This window comes from Arvicola amphibius, chromosome 7 (assembly GCF_903992535.2).
Source record: "Arvicola amphibius chromosome 7, mArvAmp1.2, whole genome shotgun sequence".
In the NCBI taxonomy this organism is placed as follows: Eukaryota; Metazoa; Chordata; class Mammalia; order Rodentia; family Cricetidae; genus Arvicola; species Arvicola amphibius.
Window position 1 is genome coordinate 98,500,538 of NC_052053.1, and position 22,986 is coordinate 98,523,523.

At 42.0% G+C, this 22,986-nt stretch overlaps 1 protein-coding gene across 2 annotated transcripts in view; it reads left to right on the forward strand.

The window, feature by feature from the left end:
• The window catches only part of Dcaf5 (DDB1 and CUL4 associated factor 5), a 110,303-nt gene that overhangs the window by 77,660 nt on the left and 9,657 nt on the right, over positions 1 to 22,986 (forward strand). For both annotated transcript variants that reach the window (XM_038337353.1, XM_038337354.1), the window contains exon 7: positions 7,505 to 7,571. In XM_038337353.1, the coding sequence (XP_038193281.1) occupies positions 7,505 to 7,571 (67 nt within the window). The remainder of the gene's footprint in view (positions 1 to 7,504; positions 7,572 to 22,986) is intronic.

The following is a 22,986-nucleotide window of genomic DNA, read 5'->3' on the forward strand; positions in this document are numbered from 1 at the left end:
GTGCATATGTGTATGCTCTCATCCTCTGGGTATGCATATGTATATGTTTGCATTAAGAGCCAATGCAGTTCTATTTGTCTTATCACCAGTTAAGTCTCTCACTTGCCCATTTCCAGAGAAATTTCCTTTAATGCTTTAGATAATATTTGTGGCAGGTACTACTATAAATAAGTTGTATAATCAGACATGTATTTACACAAAGTAGCGAACCCTTCTCTAGAAATGATCTCTAGTGGAGCGTGCCACAAGTTGTGCTATCTTATTCTTTTCTCCTGCTAACAAAGGTCAGAGAAACTAAAGAGCTATGTTTAATTAAATAAAAATAGTTATTCCTCTTCTATTATGGATTCTGGCAAAAGAGCCATCTGGTTTTTCTAGCCTAGTCAATACAGTTAATTAGACAGACATGGCATTTACTGGAGAATAATTAATCAATTATTGTGGAAGGAGCCTTTGGAGAGAACTCTTAAGTTGATCAACGCACAATGAGTAGTAATTGATTGATATGTTTCCTTCAATAGATGGTGGGGAATATTGAAAGCTATGCAGACATGCATAACACACGCACACACACACACACACACACACACACACACTTTTGTTGTGCTTGTCTTTCCATCCATCCATCCATCCATCCATCCATCCATCCATCCATCCATCCATGTAGCTGTCAAGAGATCAATAAGAGATTTTCTTCTTACTAAAAGGCCTGATGAGACCTTTTTGAGTATTAACTGGACTATGTCTAGTGCTTGACTTGTCTCTTGATTTTTTTTCCTTTTAACTTGGATAGATTATTTTTGTTGGTAACAATATTTCTAAAATCATATAAAACTTACAGTGTAGCTGTTGATTTGCCTGTACTCCAGACAGCACTGTGAAATCATGTTTTCTGCAGTAGGTCTAATTTAGATCTAAATTGTGTGTGTGTGTGCGTTTGTCCTGGATGATCCTGATTGAGCTTCTCAGATAGTAAAAGTACCTTGCAAATAGAAAGAAATTTCTAGAGAAAGTTGTGATTTAAGAGATAAAGAAGGGCACTGGAAGGATGGTGTTTAGTTACTTGTCTGTTGCTGTGCTGAAACACCATACCTAAGGCAACTTCTAAAAGAGATGAATCTGGCTTACAGTTTCACATGGTTAGGTTCATAAAGGTGATGATCCACAGGTAGTGATGGGGGGCAGAACAAGCAAACCCACACTTCCTTCCCCAAAAGGCCACACCTCTTTGGGTTTTTTTTTAAAGTTTATTTATTATTTATACAGTGCCTACTTGTATGCCTGTATACGTGAAGAGGGCACCAGATCTCACTGCATATGGTTGTGAACCACCATGTGATTGCTGGGAATTGAACTCAGGATCTCTGCAGTGCTGTGTAGTATGGAAGTGCGGGCTGCTTTTCATACCGCCCAGCTCCCAGCCGCCTGACTAGTTTATGCCTGAAATAACCACAAGGAGATCTGTATTAATTAAATTGCTGCCTGGCCCATTAGCTCTAGCCTCTTATTGGCTAACTCTCATATCTTGATTCAACCCATTTCTAATAATCTGTATCTCACCATGAGTTGTGACTTACTGGGAAAGATTCAGCATGTCTGACCTGGCAGCTTCATGGCGGGCGGCTCTCTGCCTGCCTTCTTCCTCCCAGAATTCTGTTCTGTCTACTCCACCCATCTAAGGGCTGCCCTATCAAAAGGCCAAGGCAGCTTTTTTATTCAACCAATGAAAGCAACACATAGAAAGAAGACCCTCCTACACCAGTGCTGTTAACTGCTGAGCCATTCCAGGGCCACACTTCTTAGTCCTTTCTAAATAGTTCTACCAATTGGAGACCAAGTATTCAAGAATACGAGCCTTTGGGGACTGTTCTTGTTTAAACCATCACAAATGACTTAGTAGTTAAGAGTACTTGTTGCTCTTTCTGAGGACCCAGGTTCGAGTCCCAACACCCATATGGTGGCTCACAACCATCTGCAGCTCCAGTTCCAGGGGATTTGATGTGTGTACATGGTACACATTTGTACACATAAAATACATTTTTAAATTTTTTTAAAAAGAAAGATGAAAAAGTAGGGGCTGGAGAAATGGCTCAGTAGTTAAAAGCACAGCTTGTTCTTCCTGAAGACCTGAGTTCAATTTCCAGCATCAACATCAGGCAGCTCATAACCACCTGTAACTAAACTACAGCTCTAGGGAGACTCCTCTGGCCTCTCCTTGAACCTGTACTCACAAATATACATAATTTAAATTTTCTTTTTAATTTAAAAGAGAGAGAGATGAAGAAATGGGTAAGAGTTGTTAGAGCAAATATTGGGTTTTATCACAGCACCAGAAAGTAAAGAGTGTTATCCAATGACTGTTTCTATACATGTTAATGAGCTGACAGAGTATCGTGACAAATAAGCCTGTACCACTGCCTGCGGGGTAATCTTTTTGTCAAGCTCTTTCTGGTGTTCTTCTGATGTGTTCTTGAAATGTGTTGTGAAGGAATGATTGTTGGACCTCATCTGCTTGATCACGGTAGTACCTGTTTGCTGACAGAGGATTGGGTTAAACTATTAGTGAACAGTGAAATGAATCAGCGCATGGCCAGCTGTTAAGCTTTGGTAATAGTTGGAGAAGATTGTAGAGAATCTAGACCATACAACCCATGTTCAGTTTTATATTGTTATTATTACCATTCTTACCCCAAAACCAGAGTTTGTCTCCTTTGACCCAAGGTAGTAAGTAGTATATGGTTCTCCAATGTTTCCTCAACTCCCAGTATTTGGAAATGAGAACGCTGTTCCCTACCTTCTAGTATTTGAAACAGTCTTTCTCCTTTGGCATCTACTCTACCTACAAGGTATAGGGTCCTAAGAACTGAGATTTTGGTTTTTTGCTGTTGTTTGTTATAAGACAGAGTCTCTATATAGCCCCTAGAACTCTCTCTGTAGACCAGGCTGGCCTCAAACTCAGAAATCCGCCTGCCTCTGCCTCCCGAGTGCTAGAATTAAAGGCATGTGCCACCATGCCAATTTTTAGTTTGTTTAGAATGAGGCTAAAGAAGAAATTTACCTTAGAAATGGCCAATTCTTCACTGTCATGTATCTTCCTGGCTGGAAGAAATACCCCTTTATTTTTTTCTCGCTTCTCCTTTCTCCTTTCCTCTCATTCCATTTTGAGACAGAGTTCTACTGTATAGCCCAGACTGTCCTGGGACATGAGTTTTCCTGCCTGGTCCCCCAAAGTGCTGGGGTCAGAGGCATGTACCTGACACCCAGTCTGACACCTTATTTCAAAAGCACCTGTGCATTGTACCCAGAGAACTCCTTTTATCCAAAGGTCCAGGGCTTGTGGCGCAGAGAGCAGTAAGATTGGCACTGGAGTCGTTGCCCCAGATTCTTGTGTTCGACATCTCCGTTCCCTTTTATGATGTTCACATTTAAACATCACTGTGGGGCTGGTGACATAGCTTACCAAGCCTGCCAGCCTTGGATCCACATGGTAGAAGAAGAGAACTAACTCCCAAAAGTTGTCCTCTGAGTTTCACATGTCTTCCATGATACAGGTAGACACATGCACAGCACATACACACTTAAATAAAGAACCAAACATCACTGTGGGAAAATCCCACAGATTACTGTGAAGTTTTACAAAGAGGGCTGAGGCAGAAGATCTGATAATTCTAAGCCTGTCTTGGCTAATAGTGAGATACTGTCTCAAACAGAGCTAGGGAAGGAGGGGGGAGAGAAACAGCAGATGAAGAGAGGAGGAGGTAAAAAAAGAGGCAGAGGTAGAGGATGGTCAAGGGGAAAGGGAGAGGCTAAATAAATCGGGTGCAAGGCCAGCCTGGGCTGTATAAGACGCTTTCTTAAAATTTAACCAAGCCAAAATAATTTTTAAAAGCCCAATTGAAGTTAGGTATCAAGATAAAGGGAGGCTATTAGAGCTGGGAAGATAACTAGGTTGGTAAAGTGCTTGTATGTAAGTATGAGGACCCAATTCCAAAAACCCCACCCAACCCCCAGCACGCTCTAGAACCCATGTGGATCATGGATCCAGCAGTATGGAAAGAGAGATACCAAGAGAAAGAGAGAAAATATGCCTGTTTTCACTACTTAGGAATTTGCTTTATGCTTTAGTCCAAATGATTATTATAGTTTATGAATATTAATGAAATTATGTACTGTAGCTTTCTCTTGGTAGTGACTGGCATTAGAGCTCTTCTGCCTCTGTCTCTTGTTCAGTTTCCATTGTACCCCAAACCAGAATGCTCTTAGAGAGCCTACCAGGACGTGGTGCCTTGAGCAACTAACCATTTGCCAGGCTTCACTCGATCTGAGGCTTCAACCATCCCAGTCCTAGAAGGCAACCCTAGGAAAGGACATTCTTTCTGTAGCAATATTAAATGCCTCTCTACTCCAGGTCCACTTGAATAATCTTGTGCACAGCCTTGAAAAAAAGCAGGGGCTGATGACAAAGGCCTGTGACACAAGTTCAGGGCCAGCATGGGCAAAGCTGGTAAGACCAGTCTCCAGACGATGTTTTTAAAACGCTGGGAAAGGGTTGAGTGGTAGAGTGCACACTCAGCCTGTGTGGAGCCCCAGCTTCACTGGCTACCTAATTTGTTCTGCTTTTTATTTATTTGTTTTGTGACAGGATCTTACTATGTAGCCCTGGCTGATCTGGAACTCTTATGTCTAGGATCTTCCTCATTCAGCTCTTTGCCTCAAAGCCTTCTGAACACTTGGATTACTGGTTTGAGACATTACACACAGTTTGCTAATTTATATTTTGAAATATCCCAGAATTCTCTGTCCTTTTCTGGAATAGTCTTCTCCCAGATATCCACATAATTTGCTCCTTCATTTTCTTCAGAGTGTTGCTCACAATGCCATTTATCAGAGAGGCCTTCTGTGAGCACCCTACATAAAATGGAAACCAGCTACCCCAACACTCCCTAGCTTCTCTACCCAGATGACTCGCTCTCCTTCTAGTGTTTACCCACCCTGGGAACATCATGAATGTGTTTCTTGTTCCTAGCTTTGTTCCCCTTTTCCATGTTATATAAGATGATAGTTCCAAGAGGGTAGGGATAAGGTCTCTCTTGGCCAGTTTTGTATTTCCTTCCCTGGAACAGTGCTCAGCACATAGTAGACACTCAATAAATATTTGTTTAAAGAATAAAAGAATGAACTCATTTTTATTTCAGACTCTCCCAGTTAACAGTATCCCAGGCAGCTAACTGTTAATGTTGGCAGGACTCCAGCAGACAACCAATAAATGACATAAATAATTCCTCAGGGCATCTTGTAATTCTAGTGTTGGTGAGCATTTACTCAGTCTGACTAGATGTCAATGGGTCACGGACACCCCCTGCCCCAGAAATTATCCCAAGCTGTTCTGTCCTGGTAGATGGCAGAGAAGTTTTAAGGCTATCAGGACTTGCCTTATCCCCAAAAGCATTTAAAGCATTCCAAGCATTTTCTGTGTGTTTGAGGAGTTACCATATTAAAGCTTAGCAGGCTTAACTCTGTGGGAGCATTTTCTTCCTTCTAAGGTTGTCTTCTGAGTCAGCGTTCTGTCTGGGTGGTTCCTTTAACATTCCCAGGCTTTGTCCCAGTGAGTACTAAGCAAGTAGCAAAATACCGATGCTTCAGTAAAGTAAGATCTCCAATAAGCAAAGCTTTGCCGTACCTTTTTTAGTATGCATTTTTGTTGTTGTTTATTTAGTTTGGAGAAGGAAAGAAGGAAGCAGGAATTTGATATCAGGTTTACAGTGTCTTTTAAGCAGAACATGGAACAATGAGATGTTGACTGGTGAGTTTTATTCGATGCATACATATATACATGCATGTAGTTCTTAGATGATTCTGTACATGATTCTTTTGTGTTCTGGGTCCCTCCCCCTCTGTCTAATAGTAGTTCAGTTTTCAGGTGTAACTTACTCTTTGGAAATGCAGTAAGCAGGAGCAGAGCAGAGCAGTGTGAGGGGAGAGGAGACCTCCATGCCCACCAGCGGTTTGAGTCTGCATGAGGGGAAGCTGTAAAACACAATCCTCAGTATCCAGCTTCTTCCATCAGCACAGGAAGCTGCACTGCTCACAAGCCTGCTCTCCTTAGTCTTCGGTTGATGGCTGAAAGCCTTTGGCAAGGAGATGTGGAGCCTGGCAGTCAGCAATCAGGCAGAAGGTAGCCCAAGTGATAGGGAGCTTCACCGGTTGAACCCACAGGCTACAGGAGAACCATCTCTGTGTCTTTCGCTCTCATGACTTTCTCTGAAGCTAACCTGATCTTGTCTCGACTCTTATTATGGTTTAAAAAAAAAATCATTTCCTAGCCTTCAAAAACCTTGAGGAGCATAAGTGAAAGGCGAAGGTAGGACATATACAGTGAAGCTATGCTTTCCTCAAGAGTCAGGGCACCTAGGTGAAAGTACTGATTTAGCACCTTCATCTGCTAAGTGAGAGGAGAGAGCCAGGTTGGTCGTTCTCCAAGAATGAGTGGTGGAACCCAGATGAGACCCTGATGTTCCTACTCTATCACCTAAGTGGCTGACAAATGACTGTGTAAACTTGCTTGACTAGGAAACTTAAAGGTGACATGTTATACTTGAATTGAAAAGTTTCCTTGCAGTTAGGAAGTTGGAATTCAGTAGCCCAGGAATTTCACAAGATTAACAGAAAAGATTTACTCACTACATGCTAACCCAGATCAGCTGGTATGCCAGCTACTCTATTGCTTACAAAGGCATGTAAAGTGACACCTGGATTCTCAGGGACTTACATCAAATAGGCAGTGTTGTAAAACATGTAGGTTACAAGTTGCTAGGTTCCATTAAGAAAATACAGGCTTGACAATTCCCAGAAGAGCTGAGACAGGATCAGTGGGAGCACTAGGCTAGCTTCAAAGAAAGTCATGAGGGCCAAAGATGTACTCAATATGTTTATGAGTCTAATTAGTTAGTTAGATCTAGCAATCATGACCCCTTTCAGACTAGGCAATTGGAAATCGCTACATAAAAACAATGTCACATCCTTGGCACTAAGTCATATCTGGGTTGAGGGCAGCTTGCTGCTCCAGGATGTCAGGTGGATACAGTGACTTTTAGGATGCTTGGCCTCATGTTAATGATCTCTATGAAGATCCTGGGTTTTTTTTTCTCTACGTTGTGATCTGTAAATATTTGTACTAGGCTGTTTGCTTTGTGACACCTTCGATATATGACAGTTTATACTGTTTTTAAAAGTGTGTATGTGTAATAGGGACACAATGCACATGACCTGTTCTTGCCCTCCACTGTAAGATCTAAGGACCAAACTCAGGTTATCAGGCTTACACAGCAATTGCTTTTGCCCACTGAGACATCTCACTGGCCCTGTTTTAAATAAAATTTCTCTTTACAGGATGATATAGGTATATCACAAGGCTATAATAGTATGTGTTGTATTATATGTGTAATTGAATAATTATCTCTCTAGTTATAAAGTAGTACATACAGTGTCTCTTTTGTTCCAACAGTATATCCTCTCAGGCTCTGATGACTTCAACCTGTACATGTGGAAGATTCCTGCAGATCCAGAAGCAGGTGAGTCTGTCCCACTGTGGATGTGCCACTCTGCTTGGCTCTCTTGGACCATGGCGTGCGGTTCCCTGAGAGGATATATTACAAGAGATAAATATACTTCTTTAAAAAAACATTGTTTTAGATTTTTATTTCATTTTACGTGTACAAATGTTTTGCCTGTTATGAATGTATGTGTATATGTGTGTCTGGTGCCCTCAAATATGAAGTCCTTTGGGACTGGAGTTACAGGTGATTATGAGCCACCATGTGGGTGCTAGGAACCCAACCTGGGTCCTCTGCAAAAGGAACAAGTGCTCTTGACTGCTGAGCCTTCTCTACAATCCCCAATACTTCCTTTCTTTTAATATAAACAGTTTATCAGAAAATGTCCAAGGGAATTTTTAAAATAAAGATTAGAAGAAGTCAGGTCATTTATACATGGTTGTATCTGGAACCTCTTTTTTTTTTAGAGGTTTATTTTGCATTTACTTATTGAGTATGTGTATGTATACACACATGCATGAATGCATATTAGCCATGGCACACATGAGGAGGTTAGAGGACAATTAATTTGCCAGAGTCAGTTTTCCTTCCACCATGTGGGGCCAGGGATTGAACTCAGGTTGTCAGGCTTGACAGCAGGAGGCTGGAGTCTCTACTCTTTACCCTTAGAGATGGACTGCATCTCTAATCCCAGAACCTTTCTTTCATTCACTCTACCCCCCCCCTTTGAGTTTTTTGTTTGTTTGTTTGTTTTTGTTTTTCGAGACAGGGTTTCTCTGCAGCTTTTAGAGCCTGTCCTGGAGCTAGCTAGCTCTTGTAGACCAGGCTGGTCTCGAACTCACAGAGATCCGCCTGCCTCTGCCTCCCAAGTGCTGGGATTAAAGGCGTGCGCCACCACCGCCCGGCTCCCCTTTGGTTTTTTTTGTTTTGTTTTTGTTTTTGCGTCAGGGTTTCCCTGTGTAGCCCTGGCTATATACTGGAACTAGCACTGTAGACGAGGCAGGCCTCAAACTCACAGAGGTCCACCTGCCTGTGCCTCCCAAGTGCTGGGGTTAAAGGTGTGCACTACCACACCCAGATTTTATTCACTCTTTATGGGTGATATTGGAGGTAGTTCCTAGAAATAGGGTTTCACTGTATACTCCAGACTAGCCTGGAATTCAGAATCCTCAATCTCCAGATTGCTGAGAGTCTGTGTGTGCCACCACACCCTACTTCTAAAAATCTTTCCTTAGACCTTAGGAATTTCCTTTATATCCTGTTTCAAAGAATTTCCCCAGAACACTTAAAATCTTTTATTATTTTAAATTGTGTATGTGTGTCTGTGTGTCTGTCAGTCTGACTGTAGGTATGTGCACATGAGTATTAGTACCCCTGGAGACTTGATCCCATGGAACTGGGAACATGGGGCTGGGAAATGAGCTCTAGACCTCCTCAAGAATAGGAAGTGTTCTTAACTTCTGAACCATTTCTCCAGCCCTGGAGTTTTTTCATGTTTATATATGTGTGTGTGTGTGTGTGTGTGTGTGTGTGTGTATGTGTGTGTATTTATTTATTTTCTGTTAAATGCTTCCCTCGTCCATCACATCCTGCTTGCTGTTTTATGCATGATTGCTTCCTTGGTGGTGTTTCCTAAAGGAGGACTTCTGATGGTGAGGTGTTTCTTCAGGATGGTACTCCAGGCACCCAGTACTTGCCTAGATGTATTGACTAAAGCCTATAGTTTCCCTAAATTTGGATCTAAGTCATCTTGAGTTTTCAACATTTTTTTTTAATTTTAAGCAAATCTTTTTTTAAACAATTTATTTTATGTGCATTGCTGTTTTGCCGTGGACACACATGTCTGGAGTTACAGTCAGTTGTGAGCTGCCGTATGGGTGCTGGGAATTGAACCCATGTCCTCTGGAAGAGCAGTCAGTGCAGCAGGGGTTACCTCAGCCATCTCTCCAGCCACTCACCTCATTTTTTAAATAAGATTTATTCATCTTATTGTGTTGTGTTTACCTCCATATTTGTCTGGTCCTTGTACCATATACATGCTTGGTGCACATGGAGGTCAGAAGAGAGGCCATCAGACTCCTTGGAACTGGAGTTACAGATGGTATGGGTGCTGAGAATCAAACCTTGTCCTCTGCAAGAGCAACGAGTGTTTTTAACTGTTGAGTGATCTCTCCAGCCCCTCAACCTTCATTTTTCAATAATGGCATCCTCACCTATTTAATGCTACCTACTGCCAGAAAAATGACTTGTTTTTATCTTGAGGACAGCTCAACTCAACCATCTGCTATAAGTGATACATGGGTAGCCTCAAACTTGAAAATGGTCATCAGAAAAATAGCAGAGAACTCTGCCAAGTGTATGACAAGAAATATGTCTGGTGCTCAAAAATTGAGAGACGTAATTTTGGCTTTGTCTGTTGCTTAATGAATAACACCACTACCAAACCTTTAAAATGGGGGTCAGTTAAGTGGTGGTGTTGCTCACTTTTAATCCCAGCTCTCAGTAATCAGAGACAGGCAGATCTCTGTGAGTTTGAGGCCATCTTGGTCTACAGAGCAAGAACCAGAACAGTCAGCGAAGCTACCAAAGAAACCCTGTCTCAAAAAACCGAAAAATAAAAATAAAATGGGGGTCAGGGTAAGGTGTATCCAATTGCTGTGGTCTAATTACCAAAAAAAGTTATGAAGCACTTTCCTTCTGGAATGTGGAAGTTATGAAGCACTTTCCTTCTGGAATGTGGAAGTTATGAAGCACTTTCCTTCTGGAATGTGGAAGTTATGAAGCACTTTCCTTCTGGAATGTGGAAGTGCAGAGAAGCAGTCACTCTGAGGCACAGCCAGATGTGCAGCAGTCTGCCCAGGCAGGGAGAGCTGGAGTTTCCCACCCTCACAGATCACAGATTGATTAGCTGAGAAATAACCTTTGGGTTTAGTTGTATCTTTTACCTGGACTTGCAGTGTTTTTAATTATTAAATCTTTTTAACTTTTAAAGTAGAAGATAGATTACCCTCTCCCCTTTCTGGAACTGTTCTCTTCAATCTTTTCACACTTATATAAAGAAAATTAGGAATTAGCAACAGAATGGAAGATTTTGTTTGTGTTTTTTGTTTTGTTTTTGTTTATTTTGGTTTGGGGTATCTTCCAAGTCCTTTGTGTAGTCCGCCAGGGCTACAATACCAGAATAGCACAAACCTGATAGATTAAAAGATAGAAATTTTAAAGCCAGGCATTGTGGTGCATTCCTTTAATCCCAGCATCCAGGAGGCAGAGTTCAAGGCCAGCCTTGTCTGCTGCATAGCAAGTTCCAAAACAGCCAGGGCTATATAAAAAGACCCTATCTCAGAAAAAAAAATTCCATAAATTTATTCCCTAATATTTCTGAAAGTTAGAGGGTCAAGGTACTACCAGTAGATTGTGTATCTCTCTTTGGTTTGAAGATGGTCTTCTTTCTCTGTCCCCACTTTTCTCTGCACCTGCACCCCTGATTTCCCTTTCTCTTCTTGCAAGGAGCTCTCAATTTCCTTTCAAGATGATCTTCAGTGATGGTTTATTTTGTAGTTTCTCAAAGAAGTAAGGTTTGTTCTTCTTGCTTCACTGATTTCTCTCTGAGTTTGTCCTGTCTCTGTTTGTCAGTTAATCCAATTAGTGGATTCCACAGATGTAGTCAGTCAGACTTGGCCAAAGAGGGAAAAAATCATTGCCTCATTGATTTTAAATTGTGCTACATGGTGATTCAGAAAGCAGACCCAGGGCCAGGTGCACACCTTTAATCCCATTACTGGGAGACAGAGGCAGGTGGATCCCTCTGAATTCCAGATGGACCAGTATTAAATAGTGAGACCCCATCTTAAAAATAAGTAACAGCAAACCAGAAAGTAAAGCAAGTTTCATATAAGCTGTAGGAGGCCCCAAACCTCACATCCACTTACATTATACTTGAGTTGTCCATAAGCCCATCATTTCCACACTGGCTATTGCTGGACTCGGTGTCAGGTTTCTCTGTTTGCAAGGGCAGGGCCATGTGGTTTCCCTCTAGTTGGTTTCAGTAGCTGGTAGTTGTGGGCTTTGCTTTCTCTGTGTGCCTCTCCAGCATTACATCATCAGTCACAGAAAATCAGTTCCTTTAATCATCATCTTGTTCTGCATGAAATGAAAGTACCTTTTGCAGTTATTTTTAGTAATCTTGACTCATTTGGGAATCCAGCCTTGCTGCCATTACTCTGACAGAACCCATTAACATTCTCCTGCCTTCTGCGTGGACTTTCCTTTTCTTTCTGGGCAGTCATCTTCTTTTTCTCTACTTCTGCTATTGTTGTAATTAAATTATTTTTGTTAAAGTCATACATGTATGTAATTTTTCCCTTCTTTTTTTTTTCCCCCCGAGACAAGGTTTCTCTATAGCTTTGGAGCCTATCCTGGAACTAGCTATTGTAAGGAGAGGGGGCCCACTTATTTGTCCTGGCCACCCGGCTAGCTTAGTCCCGAAATAACCACACAAAAATTGTATTAAATTAAAATCACTGTTTGGCCCATTAGCTCTAGTTTCTTATTGGCTAACTCCCACATCTTTATTTAACTCATTCCTACCAATCTATGTATCACCGTGAGGTCGTGGCCTACCAGAAAAGTTTCAGCACGTCTACCTCCGGCCGCAGATCCATGGCATCTCTCTCCTCCTCTGCCCTTCTTCCTCCAGCATTTAGTTCTGTCTTCTCCACCTGCCTAAGTTCTGCCCTATCAGGCCAAAGCAATTTCTTTATTCATTAACCAATGAAAGCAAACAGAAGTACCTCCTACACCAACTTGTAGACCAGGCTGGTCTCGAACTCACAGAGATCTGCCTGCCTCTGCCTCTGCCTCTGCCTCCTCCTCCTGAGTGCTGGGATTAAAGGCATGCGCCACCACAGCCCGGCATGTGTGTAATTTTTTTTGGTGTTTTGAGACAGGGTTTCTCTGTAGCTTTGGTGTCTGTCCTGGAACTAGCTCTTGTAGCCCAGGCTGGCCTCAAACTCACAAAGATACACCTGCCTCTGCCTCCCGAGTGCTTGGGTTAAAGGTGTGCACCACCACCGTCCAGCTAGTGTATAATTTTTAAATCAAATAATTATTTAAAATTTGAAGACTTCTCTGCTTTGCCTGATAACAGCTTATAGTTTATTTGTTTGTTTAATTTTTGGGGGGGGGGGCGCTTGGGTTTTTGTTGTTGTTGTTGTTGTTGTTTTGGAGATTTTTTGTGTGAGTACAGGGTTTCTCTGTGTTGCCCTGACTGTCTTGGAACTGGCTGTGTAGACCAGGCTAGCCTCGAACTCAGATCTGCCTGCCTCCAGAGTGGTGGGATTAAGGCATGTGCCACCACACCCATTTTATTTATTTTTAAGATGTCACTGTGTAGTACTGGCTAGCCTGGAACTCGTTATGTATCTTAATTCTATATGGAAGCTATTTGAGGGACAGTTAAAAAATGACTGTGAAGGCCAGCAAGATGGTTTCACTGATGGAGATACTTGTGTACAGGCCTAGTTCAATCCCTCGACCCCACAAGCTGACGACAGAAGCTAAAGAGTTGTCTTCTGATCTCTCTACCCAGAGTACTGTGGCAAGGGTAAGCCACACACACACACACACACACACACACACACAAGAATTTAGACTTAATATGACTATAAGAGCCATGCAGCAGTGGTTCTCCTAGATCTCCAGGTTTTTTTTTTTTAACTCCAACTTATGCCCCCAGAGTGGAAACCTTTTCAGATCACTGTCAGTTGACAACACCCAGGCCTCAGCTAAAGTGGGGTGTGCTGTTCCTGGCAGGTGGAACTGATTTCATTAATACTTTGTATTGCCAGGTGGTGGTGGCTCAAGCCTTTAATCCCAGCACTTGGGAAGCAGAGGCATGCAGAACTCTTGAATTTGAGGCCAGCCTGATCTACAGAGCTAGTTCCAGGACAGCTAGGACTACACAGACAAACTCTTGTCTTGAAGAAAAAAGAAAAAGAAAAAAAAAAAAAACACTTGACATCTCTTTTTTATACATAATAGCTATACTTTTTAAAAAATATATTTATTATATCTGTGCATAAACATACATGTACACTTCTGCTTTCAAGCACACATGCCCATGTGCTTGGGGCACATGTGGAGATCAGAGGACAACCTTTGGGAGTTTATTCTCTCCCACCATATGGTTCTTCAGAATTGAACTCAGGTTGGACAACTGAGCATCAAATCCCTTTGCTCGCTGAGCCATCCTTCTGGCCCTCTTAAGTTTTAATTGCTAGCTATTAATTCATAGTTTTTTTTAAATATCCAGCAAGTTTTAGCAAAGCAAGTCACCTTGAGTTTTTGTTTTGACTGTGTCAGTGAGAAATGACCTAATCCATCCTACAGCCTTTCTAAATTAACTGTTTGGTTCTGGACTGTGGACAAGCATGGCTTCCCTCTCTGGTCGCATTTGTTGAATATAAGACTCTAAGGCGAGCTAGTAAGGGAAGCCGACTAATTATTACGAACCTTAATGTCACAATTACTGCATGACTCTCAATGACAAGCAGTCAACATTAACTAGATGCCTGCTCTGTGCTTCACAGCGAATACCAAATGCTGAGAGTCCTGAGTGAGTCAAAGTCAAGGGCATTTGTTTAATGTTATATAAATTCTAAAGAAATTAAGTTTTTAATGCAATTCTGACATAATGATTGGCCAGTATTCATGTAAGACTTCAGACTGGGCTGAGGAGAGTGTTTCTATTTGTAAGACCTATGCCCTGTAAACTTGTACCTAGCAGGGTTAGGTCACCATCTTTAGTTGATAGGACTTGCTTCCAAGATCCCCATAAGTCACGGGAAGGATAGAAATTGAAGGTTTTGCCATGGTAAAGAAAATGCCTGTGTGAGTGTTCACACCTCTCAGATGGGAAGGAAAGGTACCTGTTGTGTGTGTGATCCTGAAAATAAGATCAGCAGACTGCATGTTACATATGCAGCCAGCAAGGGAGCTTCGGGCCTGGAATCCAGTCCTGCCACACTCGAAGAGCTGGGTAAGGCAGGTCTCAGACAGGAATTATCTAGGTCGTTCTTTTGAAAAAATGTATCCACTCTTGTTGCCACATTGTATGATTTATAACTGTAGAAGCTCTCTGAAAACAGTGTGTAGAAGTAGAAGACATGGGCTGCCTTGGATACGGTCCTCAGGACCAGTGTGGTAGAAGGAGAGAACCATCCTGCAAGTCTGCAAGTTGTTCTCTGGCTGCCACACGTAGCTGTGATGTGTGCATATCCACACATATAAGCAACACACTTAAATAATGTTTTTTAAAGACAGAGTTCTGTGATGTAGCCCTGGCTATGTAGAACTCAGTCTGTAAACTATGCTGGTCTTGAACTCAAAGATCTACCTGCCTCTGCCTCCTGACTGTTAATATATTAATTAAATAATATGTTGTACTACTGTTGCTAGGAACAGTTTGATCACTGTAGATACAAAGCATTTTCTTCTAGTAGCTTAGATATGGAAGTGATAGAGTTGGCAAGGTAGTGGGAGAGATGGGTTACTCTTTAAAATATTTGTGTTTTCCTCTTCTACCTTGTTGTAGCTTTAAGGTTTTCACAGATAGAGCAGCTTTCCCTGGGAGATGACTCTGCTTTAATACCATACTACATATGTTTATTTTCTTCTCTTTCTCTGCCTCATGTGTGTATGTCTGTCTCCCTCTCTCTCTCTTGTGTGTGTTATAGAACCTAGAGCTTGTTGCATGCTAGGCAAGTGCCCTCCTACCACTTAGCTATATATTATATATCTTCTAAGCCCTGACATTATTTATGGGCAAAGATGTAGTGCAGATGGAATGATAGTCCTGTTTTTAAATTCCTAATCCATTTATCTTATAGTCGGGGACTCTAGAAAAACACTCTAACCCTTCCAAGCTCTTTCTTCCTATGTGAAATTAAGATTGATGACATCTACCTTCTTGGTATTAATATGAGAGAGAGTACTTAGTAGCTACTCAGTGATTGTTCTTCCTCATTTAAAATGTTTCCTCTTTCTGAACACTCCCTTTTAAAAAAGCAGGATGAAACATTGTCTTTGTACTCCTCGTGAATGACTGGCCCAGTGGTTCTTATGTGAAGACTGCTGGAGTCATGAGTCCTCTAAAGGGTTCCCTTTTGACAGACTTCCTGGATGGAAAGGGAAGCCCATGCATTTTCACTATCAAGTCACCTCAGCCACCCCCATGCAGTAGGCTAGCAACAGCTGTAAAGTGTATTTGTCAGCCTGCATGTATGTGTAGACAATATCTCTTACTTTTTTCTGTATTTAACTTTACTTTGTGTGTGTTTGCATATGCACAAAGTTCAGAGGACAACCTACAGGAATTGGATCCCTCTTTCCACTGTGGATCCCAGGGATCAAACTGCTCATCAGGCTTAGGAATTGCCTCTTCCTTCTGAGCCATGTCACTGGCTCTCTTGCTTTTCCTAAACATAATTTGCTCTCAGTGAGTTAAGCTTGGGCATCTGGTTTGTGCCTTCCTTGTAAGTGGAAAAACAGCTGTTTTCAGTTGGTCACACGTAGTTGGTTGCAGACACATGTGAAGTACATGTGAGGAAGAGCTTGGTATAATTGTCTGTTTGTACAATTAAACATTGCTGCCCATGGAGCTCTGCTGACAGCACTGTTGTCCCCATCTGGCTTCTCTCATCTCTTAAGTGGTTACATGTTCCCCAAGGGACAGCCACTGCTCACTCTTGTCTTGTCAGTATCCTTGATTGTGTTCCTCTGTGATTTGAAACTTAAAGCCTGCAACTGTTGGTTCAGGCCTTTTGGAAATGTTAGGGATTTCTAAGGCTTCTCTTCTAAGTATGCCAGGAAGACATTATTGCAAAGTGTTCGGATAGATGCATGAAAAGATAAATACTTTCATTTTCTTTGGCAGTGCTGGGGGAGCTTAGCCCAGGGCCTTGAATGTACTAGCAAATGCTCTACCACGGAGCCACACTCCCAGTCAATAATACTTTCTTGACATAGAATTCTTCTGTGATGAACTGGGCGGTGGTGGTGGCATACTTCTTTAATCGCAGCACTTGGAAGGCAGAGACAGGTGGATCTCTGTGAGTTTGAGGCCAATCTGGTCTACAAAATGAGTTCCAGGACAGAGACCCTATCTCAGAAAACAGGAAGGAAGGGAGGGAGGGAGGGAGGAAAGAAGGAAGGGAGGGAGGGAGGGAGGGAGGGAGGGAGGGAGGGAGGGAGGGAGGGAGGGATGTGCAATAGGGTGTTACCTGCATGTGCATATACTCAACTTAAACATGATTCTGGGGCTGGAGAGATGGCTCAGAGGTTAAGATCATTGCCTGCTCTTCCAAAGGTCCTGAGTTCAATTCCCAGCAACCACATGGTGGCTCACAACCATCTGTAATGGGGTCTGGTGCCCTCTTCTGGCCTGCAGGCATACACACAGACAATATTGTATACATAATAAATAAATAAATATTTAAAAAAGAACTACCATATATTAAAAAAAAACATGATGAGCAGAGGAACTACCTGATATGACCTATTTTAAGAGGATTGCTCTGGTTGCTTGAGGGTAGGAGTGGGGCTGTCAGGAAGAGGAAAATGGGGATACATGTGAGAAGTTAGTGGTGGCTTGAACCAAGGTCCTAAAGGTAGATGAGAGGTACATGTAGAAAATAAAACCATTAGGATTTCTTGAACAGCAAAAAAATTTTTAAAAAATTTGAAAAAAAATCAAGAATGAATAACCATGGCCAGGCATGGTGGTATATGCCCACAATTTCTGCAGGTCGCTGAGGCAAAAGGAGTCATGGCCAGCCAGACTGTATAGCAAAAGCCTGTGCTGGGAGGGAAGAGGGGGAGGAAAAGAGAGAGAGAAGGGGAAGGAAAGAAAGAAGGGAAAAAGAAAAGGAGAAGGGAAATCAATAGTCTTGGGGGAAACAACATGGAGGGGGTAAGCTGTGTTGAATCACACATGTCAAATATATTGGTTGGGTTGCAATCTGGATTAACCATTGGATTCTTTGGTAAATATCACATGCTCTCATGTGCCAAAGTTTCCTAAGCCCAAGAAGGTCATTTCCCTGGTTTTCTTTTTTTCATATCCCTGTGTCATTTGAATTGCTAGTTACCTGATACTTCTTCTAAAATGTTGAATTGCTAGTTACCTGATACTTTTCTAAAATGTTGTATTGCTTATTGTAAATTTTCTCGTAACTATGCTTTGCAGATTGTTAAGGTTCTTCTGCGACTGTTTCAAACATTTCCTATACAATAATCTTTCTGCTTGAGTGTAGAATTGCATACTACTAACAGTTGTTCTTCACTGGTTTCCATGGGACAGTCTGTCAAGCTCATTTTCCGTGCCTGACTCTATCTTACTATCGTGGGCATGTCAGCATCTAAGTCTGCAGAATCCAGCTTCTTTTTCTCTTTGCAAAGAGGCCTGTGTATTTGCTTGGAAATGCTTTTTTTTTTCTACCTTATTTTTTGGTTTGTCATGGCCTCGAGCTCAGAATCTTCCTGCCTGCATCAGCCTCCTGGGGAGCTGGGTAACAGGTGTGCACCATCACACTCAAGGCCTTCTTCATTTCCTTGTTGTCCTCCTCCAGCTCTCTGGAGTCTGTCCCTTAGTGCATCCCTCATCTTAGTGTTTGATTTGATTGGTTTTTCCTTCCTCTTCTCACAACGATGTCTGGTCTGGAAGGGGGGTGGGGGGAATGCGAAGATTTCCAACAAGAAAATCAACAATGGTGTTTTATTAAGGTTGCAATTTTATATTGATTTTGGTAAGCAAAAATACAATTTTTCTATGTGTATGATCACTTAACACTACTTCCCTGCATGATTAATTAGGTGCTACTAGACAAGGGCATCAACAAATCTTGACCACATTACATTTAGCTTTTAAATTGAAAGCATAGTTGTTCTTGGTGACTTTGAAGCCAATGATCTTGGCAAGAAACAAGTAGGTGAAGTTGACAAGTGAGAGTAAGGTCTAACTGTTGAGAGGCCTAAGGAGGTAAACCCCTGACTGGATGTCATGAAAAGAGAGTAGTACAGAAGAGGACAGAAATTAGGACTTTAATGTTTACTCCTTGTCTTTTCTGTTGGGAACATTTGGCCCAATTTGGAGGGGAAAACAAAAGCCATTCTGGCCTTTTTCTTTTTCCTTCCTTCTTACTGGCATTTCTAGGGATTGAATTAGGCAAATGCTCTACAACTTACTACAATCCCCAGCCCTAGACACCTATATTTTATACAGAGATCACTAAGTTGTCTAGAGTAGCCTTGACTTTGTAATCCAGTGGCTGAGATTCTAGGTTGTTTGGTTATTACAGACAAGGTTTTATTAGTTCTGACTGGCCTGGAACTCACTGTGTAGCTCAAACTGTGTCAGTCCTTGAGCCCAAGCCTCCCCAGTGCCATGGACTCCCACACACCCACTCCCAGGGCATTGTAGAAAAGGCCTTTAGAATCTGAGTCAGGGTTTTCTCTGAGTTAACTTGGATCCCAGTGTCCTCTAAGGTAGTGAGAGTACTTATATTTATGGAATTCTGTGAGAAGATCCACTATTACCCCCCCCCACACACACACACACATGCCACTGTGCACCTGTAGAAGTCAGGACAACCTCCGGTGTCACTCTTTCCCTTGCTTGAGACAAGGTGTTTTTGGTTTTGGGGTTTTTTTGTTTGTTTGGTTTTTTTTCTTTTTTGAGTTTTTTGCCATTTTGTATATCAGACACTAGATGGGTTCTAGAGACCTGAGCTCCAGACTTATATTTGTGAGCAAGCACATTACTTACTAAGGCATCTCCCCAGGTCAACAGTTCCAGGACAGGCTCCAAAGCTACAGAGAAACCCTGTCTCGAAAAACAAACAAACAAACAAACAAACAAACAAAAAAAAACTTTGACCTTTAAAAATAAAGATTTATGCCGGGCGGTGGTGGGCGCACGCCTTTATCCAGCACTCGGGAGGCAGAGGCAGGCGGATCTCTGTGAGTTCGAGACCAGCCTGGTCTACAAGAGCTAGTTTCAGGACAGGCTCTAAGCTGCAGAGAACCCTGTCTCGAAAAACAAAAAACAAAAATAAATAAATAAATAATAAAGATTTATTTATTTTATGTGCATGGGTGTTTTGCCTGTGGTTGTGCCCACAGAGCAAGAAGGGCAGCCTTAAATCCTCTGGAACTGGTGGCTGTGAGCTGCCACGTGCATGCTGGGAAACTGAACCCAGGTCCTTACAAGAGCAGCAAGTATTCTTAACCACTTGAGCTTCCTCAGTAGTCTCCATCTTTGGCTTTTGAAAGAAACCTACAAACAAGTGCTATCACGTTTGGCAAAGTTAGCCAGAGCAGACGCCCAAGAATGACTGTCTTAACGTGAAGTGTGAACAAGTAAGGGCTCAGGAAGGCCTGTCCTTTTTCCTGGGCATGTTCATTTGTTAAAAATTAAAACGGTTTACTAGCCATTTATGTACTCGTTATTAGCAATTAGGATCGTAACTGTGCAGTTAAGCTGAATTCGGTCATTTGAAACCCAAGAGCCAGAATGCAAAGCAGGACGTCTTAGCTTGTCCCTCTTGCAATCCTTTAACCTTCCCCTGGGTGTGTTGGCACATGCACTAGGCGTATGGCTCCAACAGTAACTTACAATAAATGATAAAAACTGTTTTAAAGCGATTATTTGGTATCCATATAACTTTAGCATTTAGTATAAAAAAGAAAGCAAATTTGCATCCTCATATACCTACTGCACTGCTGGAGACTGACTCAGCACCTTGGGCTTGCTGGGCAGGGCCCCACCACTGAGCCACCTCCCCAGTTTGCTTGTCCATTTTTATGTAAGGAATTATCCCATCTTGGCTGAGTTTTTGATACTGCAGACATAGAGCATCTTCAACATTGTCCAGAGCTGATAGATACTTTATGTAATCATCAATGCTGAGCGTGCTGCTTCACATCAGTAGGTAGTACAGAGTGATGGTATATTTAGGGCTATTTGAAAAACTGTGGAGCATTCTGACATAAATGCAAGCAAAAACTCATTTTAACATTTCTTTTATGAAAACGCAAGTTAGCAACTGAAACAGCAAGGTTTGGAATTGAGCATTTTAGCACAACGCAGTCCAAAGATGTGTTGATGCTAATTTGATGCTTCTGTGCTGAGGAAAGCTCTGTAAGTGCACTGAGAGCCCATCCACTACTGTGGTTCTGGGAACACGGCCTTGCTTGCCCTGACAAATAGCAGATATGCTTACCTGTTTTACCTTCAGTACCTTGGCTCTGTTGGCAATAAAATAAAATAAAATAAAATTCAGATTTGTTGGATTCCAGGTTGGAAAGGAAAGAGAGAAAAAAGTAGGAGTAAACAAAATATTGACACTAGTTTTCATCCAGTTTCTTTACTAGTGACCACCCCAATTTGGGGGTAGGGACAAGAATATGTTTAAAAAAGTAGAAATCAGGGCGCTGGAGAGATGCTTAGTGGTTAAGAGCGCTGGCTGTTCTTCCAAAGGTCCTGAGTTCAATTCCCAGCAACCACATGGTGGCTCACAACCATCTGTAATAAGATCTGTCGCCCTCTTCTGGCCTGCAGACATACACACAGACAGAATGTTGTAAACATAATAAATAAATAATCTTAAAAAAAAAAAAAAAAGTAGAACCATGGCCTGTGTAATCCTTGACAGTCAGCCTTCCTACAACAGAAGTGGACACAGCTGCTGTTGCTGGTTACTTTTCAGCCTCAGCCTAGACGTCCCTGGGAGAGGGCTGCAGGGGACTGCTCTATGAGGTTGGCCTGTGGGCACGCCTCTGGAAGATTGTTTTGTTTATTCTGAATTTGTTTTGAGACAGGGTCTCACTTTGTAGCCTTGGTGTCCTGCAACTCACTATGTAAATAAATCAAGCTGGCCTTGAACTCATAGAGATCAACCTGCCTCTGTCTCATGAGTGCTGGGGTTAAGGTATGCTCCCACAACCAGCTGAAAGATTATTTGGACAGCTTTAATTGATATGACGTGGGTAGCACCATTTGGGCCCTGGACTGTATATGAGTAGACAGCTAGCTGAATACCAAGCATGTCTACATTCCTTCTCTGCTCTTGACGGTGGATGTGGTATGGCCAGCTGTCTCACGTCCTGCTCCAAAACGTGCCCCTAGTAATGGACTACAATGTGGAATTGTTAGCCAAAACAAACCCTTTCTTCCCTAAGTTGCTTTTCATTGAGATGTTTTATCACAGCAGCAGAAGTAAAAGGTTGCTTCTAAGGGACGCTGTGAGCCCCGTGTCTAGATAGCTGCTTACCACCTTAGGTTCCTTTCCCTAGGCCCAAGCCATCTTTTCCTTCTCCCTCCTATGCTCAGATACTTGACATTGTGACACGTTGTGTTAGACTAACTCTTGTCCTGGGATATGTGCTGCCCATGGACCACAGTTTGGACACACCTGTATCCCACCAGATCAGCTTCCTTTATCCATGAGGCAAATGAGGAACTTTGCCAGGAGACCAAATGGAGAAAAATCCCTAGAAAGAGATGACCTGGGGGGAAGGCACATTGTTCTAGTCATTGTTTCTTTCTTCCCTGAGATATTGGGGAAAACGTTTGAAATGAGTGTTGATCAAAGTATTGCTGGGAGCAGAATGGGGTACATAGAACAGAAACAGTACTTAATAGTCTTTTGTCTCCGTGGTAGAGTCACAAAGAAAGTATCCATTGATCAGATAACACTGGCTTGTGTCTGGATGCCTCACTCTGCCTTATTAGCTTTGTGTGTACTCAGCTGTGGGTGACTGCTCAGAAGCAGCTTCGTTCAGAATGCAGTGCAGGTGTTTTGTGTGGATGTAATTGTATGTAACTGTAAATGCAATATCATCATTGCCAATCTATATTGAACCTCTGAGTTTCTCCCAAGTTCATTAACGACAGTATCTTTACTGTGTTAACACATTCCAGGGCTACACAGAGAAATCCTGTCTCCAAAAAACCAAACCAACAAACAAAAGATAAAGCTTTCTATAAGTGAACTGTTGGCTGAACTGTACATGTTGTTTCAAGGCCTACTCTGTAGTTCAATTTTTTTTAATTGTTTTTAATTACATTTACTTATTTACTTCGGGCAAAGACAACTCCATGGTTGTGAGGCTCTAGGACTGATCTCAGGTTGAGTCTGGCAGCAAGTACTTTTACCCATGAAGCTATCTCACTGGTCCTACTTCCAACTCTTAATACTTGCTTATTGAACGTGATTCAGATCTCCTTTGTCTTCAGTTCTCTTTGCTATCCAAGGACAAAAAAAGTGTTCTTTGCATTGTTAACCTGTTTTCCTTCATCTGGTACCATCTTAGTATAAACTGAGAGTTTAACAGATCAAAGATGCCTTGTGTATTTAAACCATCACATGATTCTGGT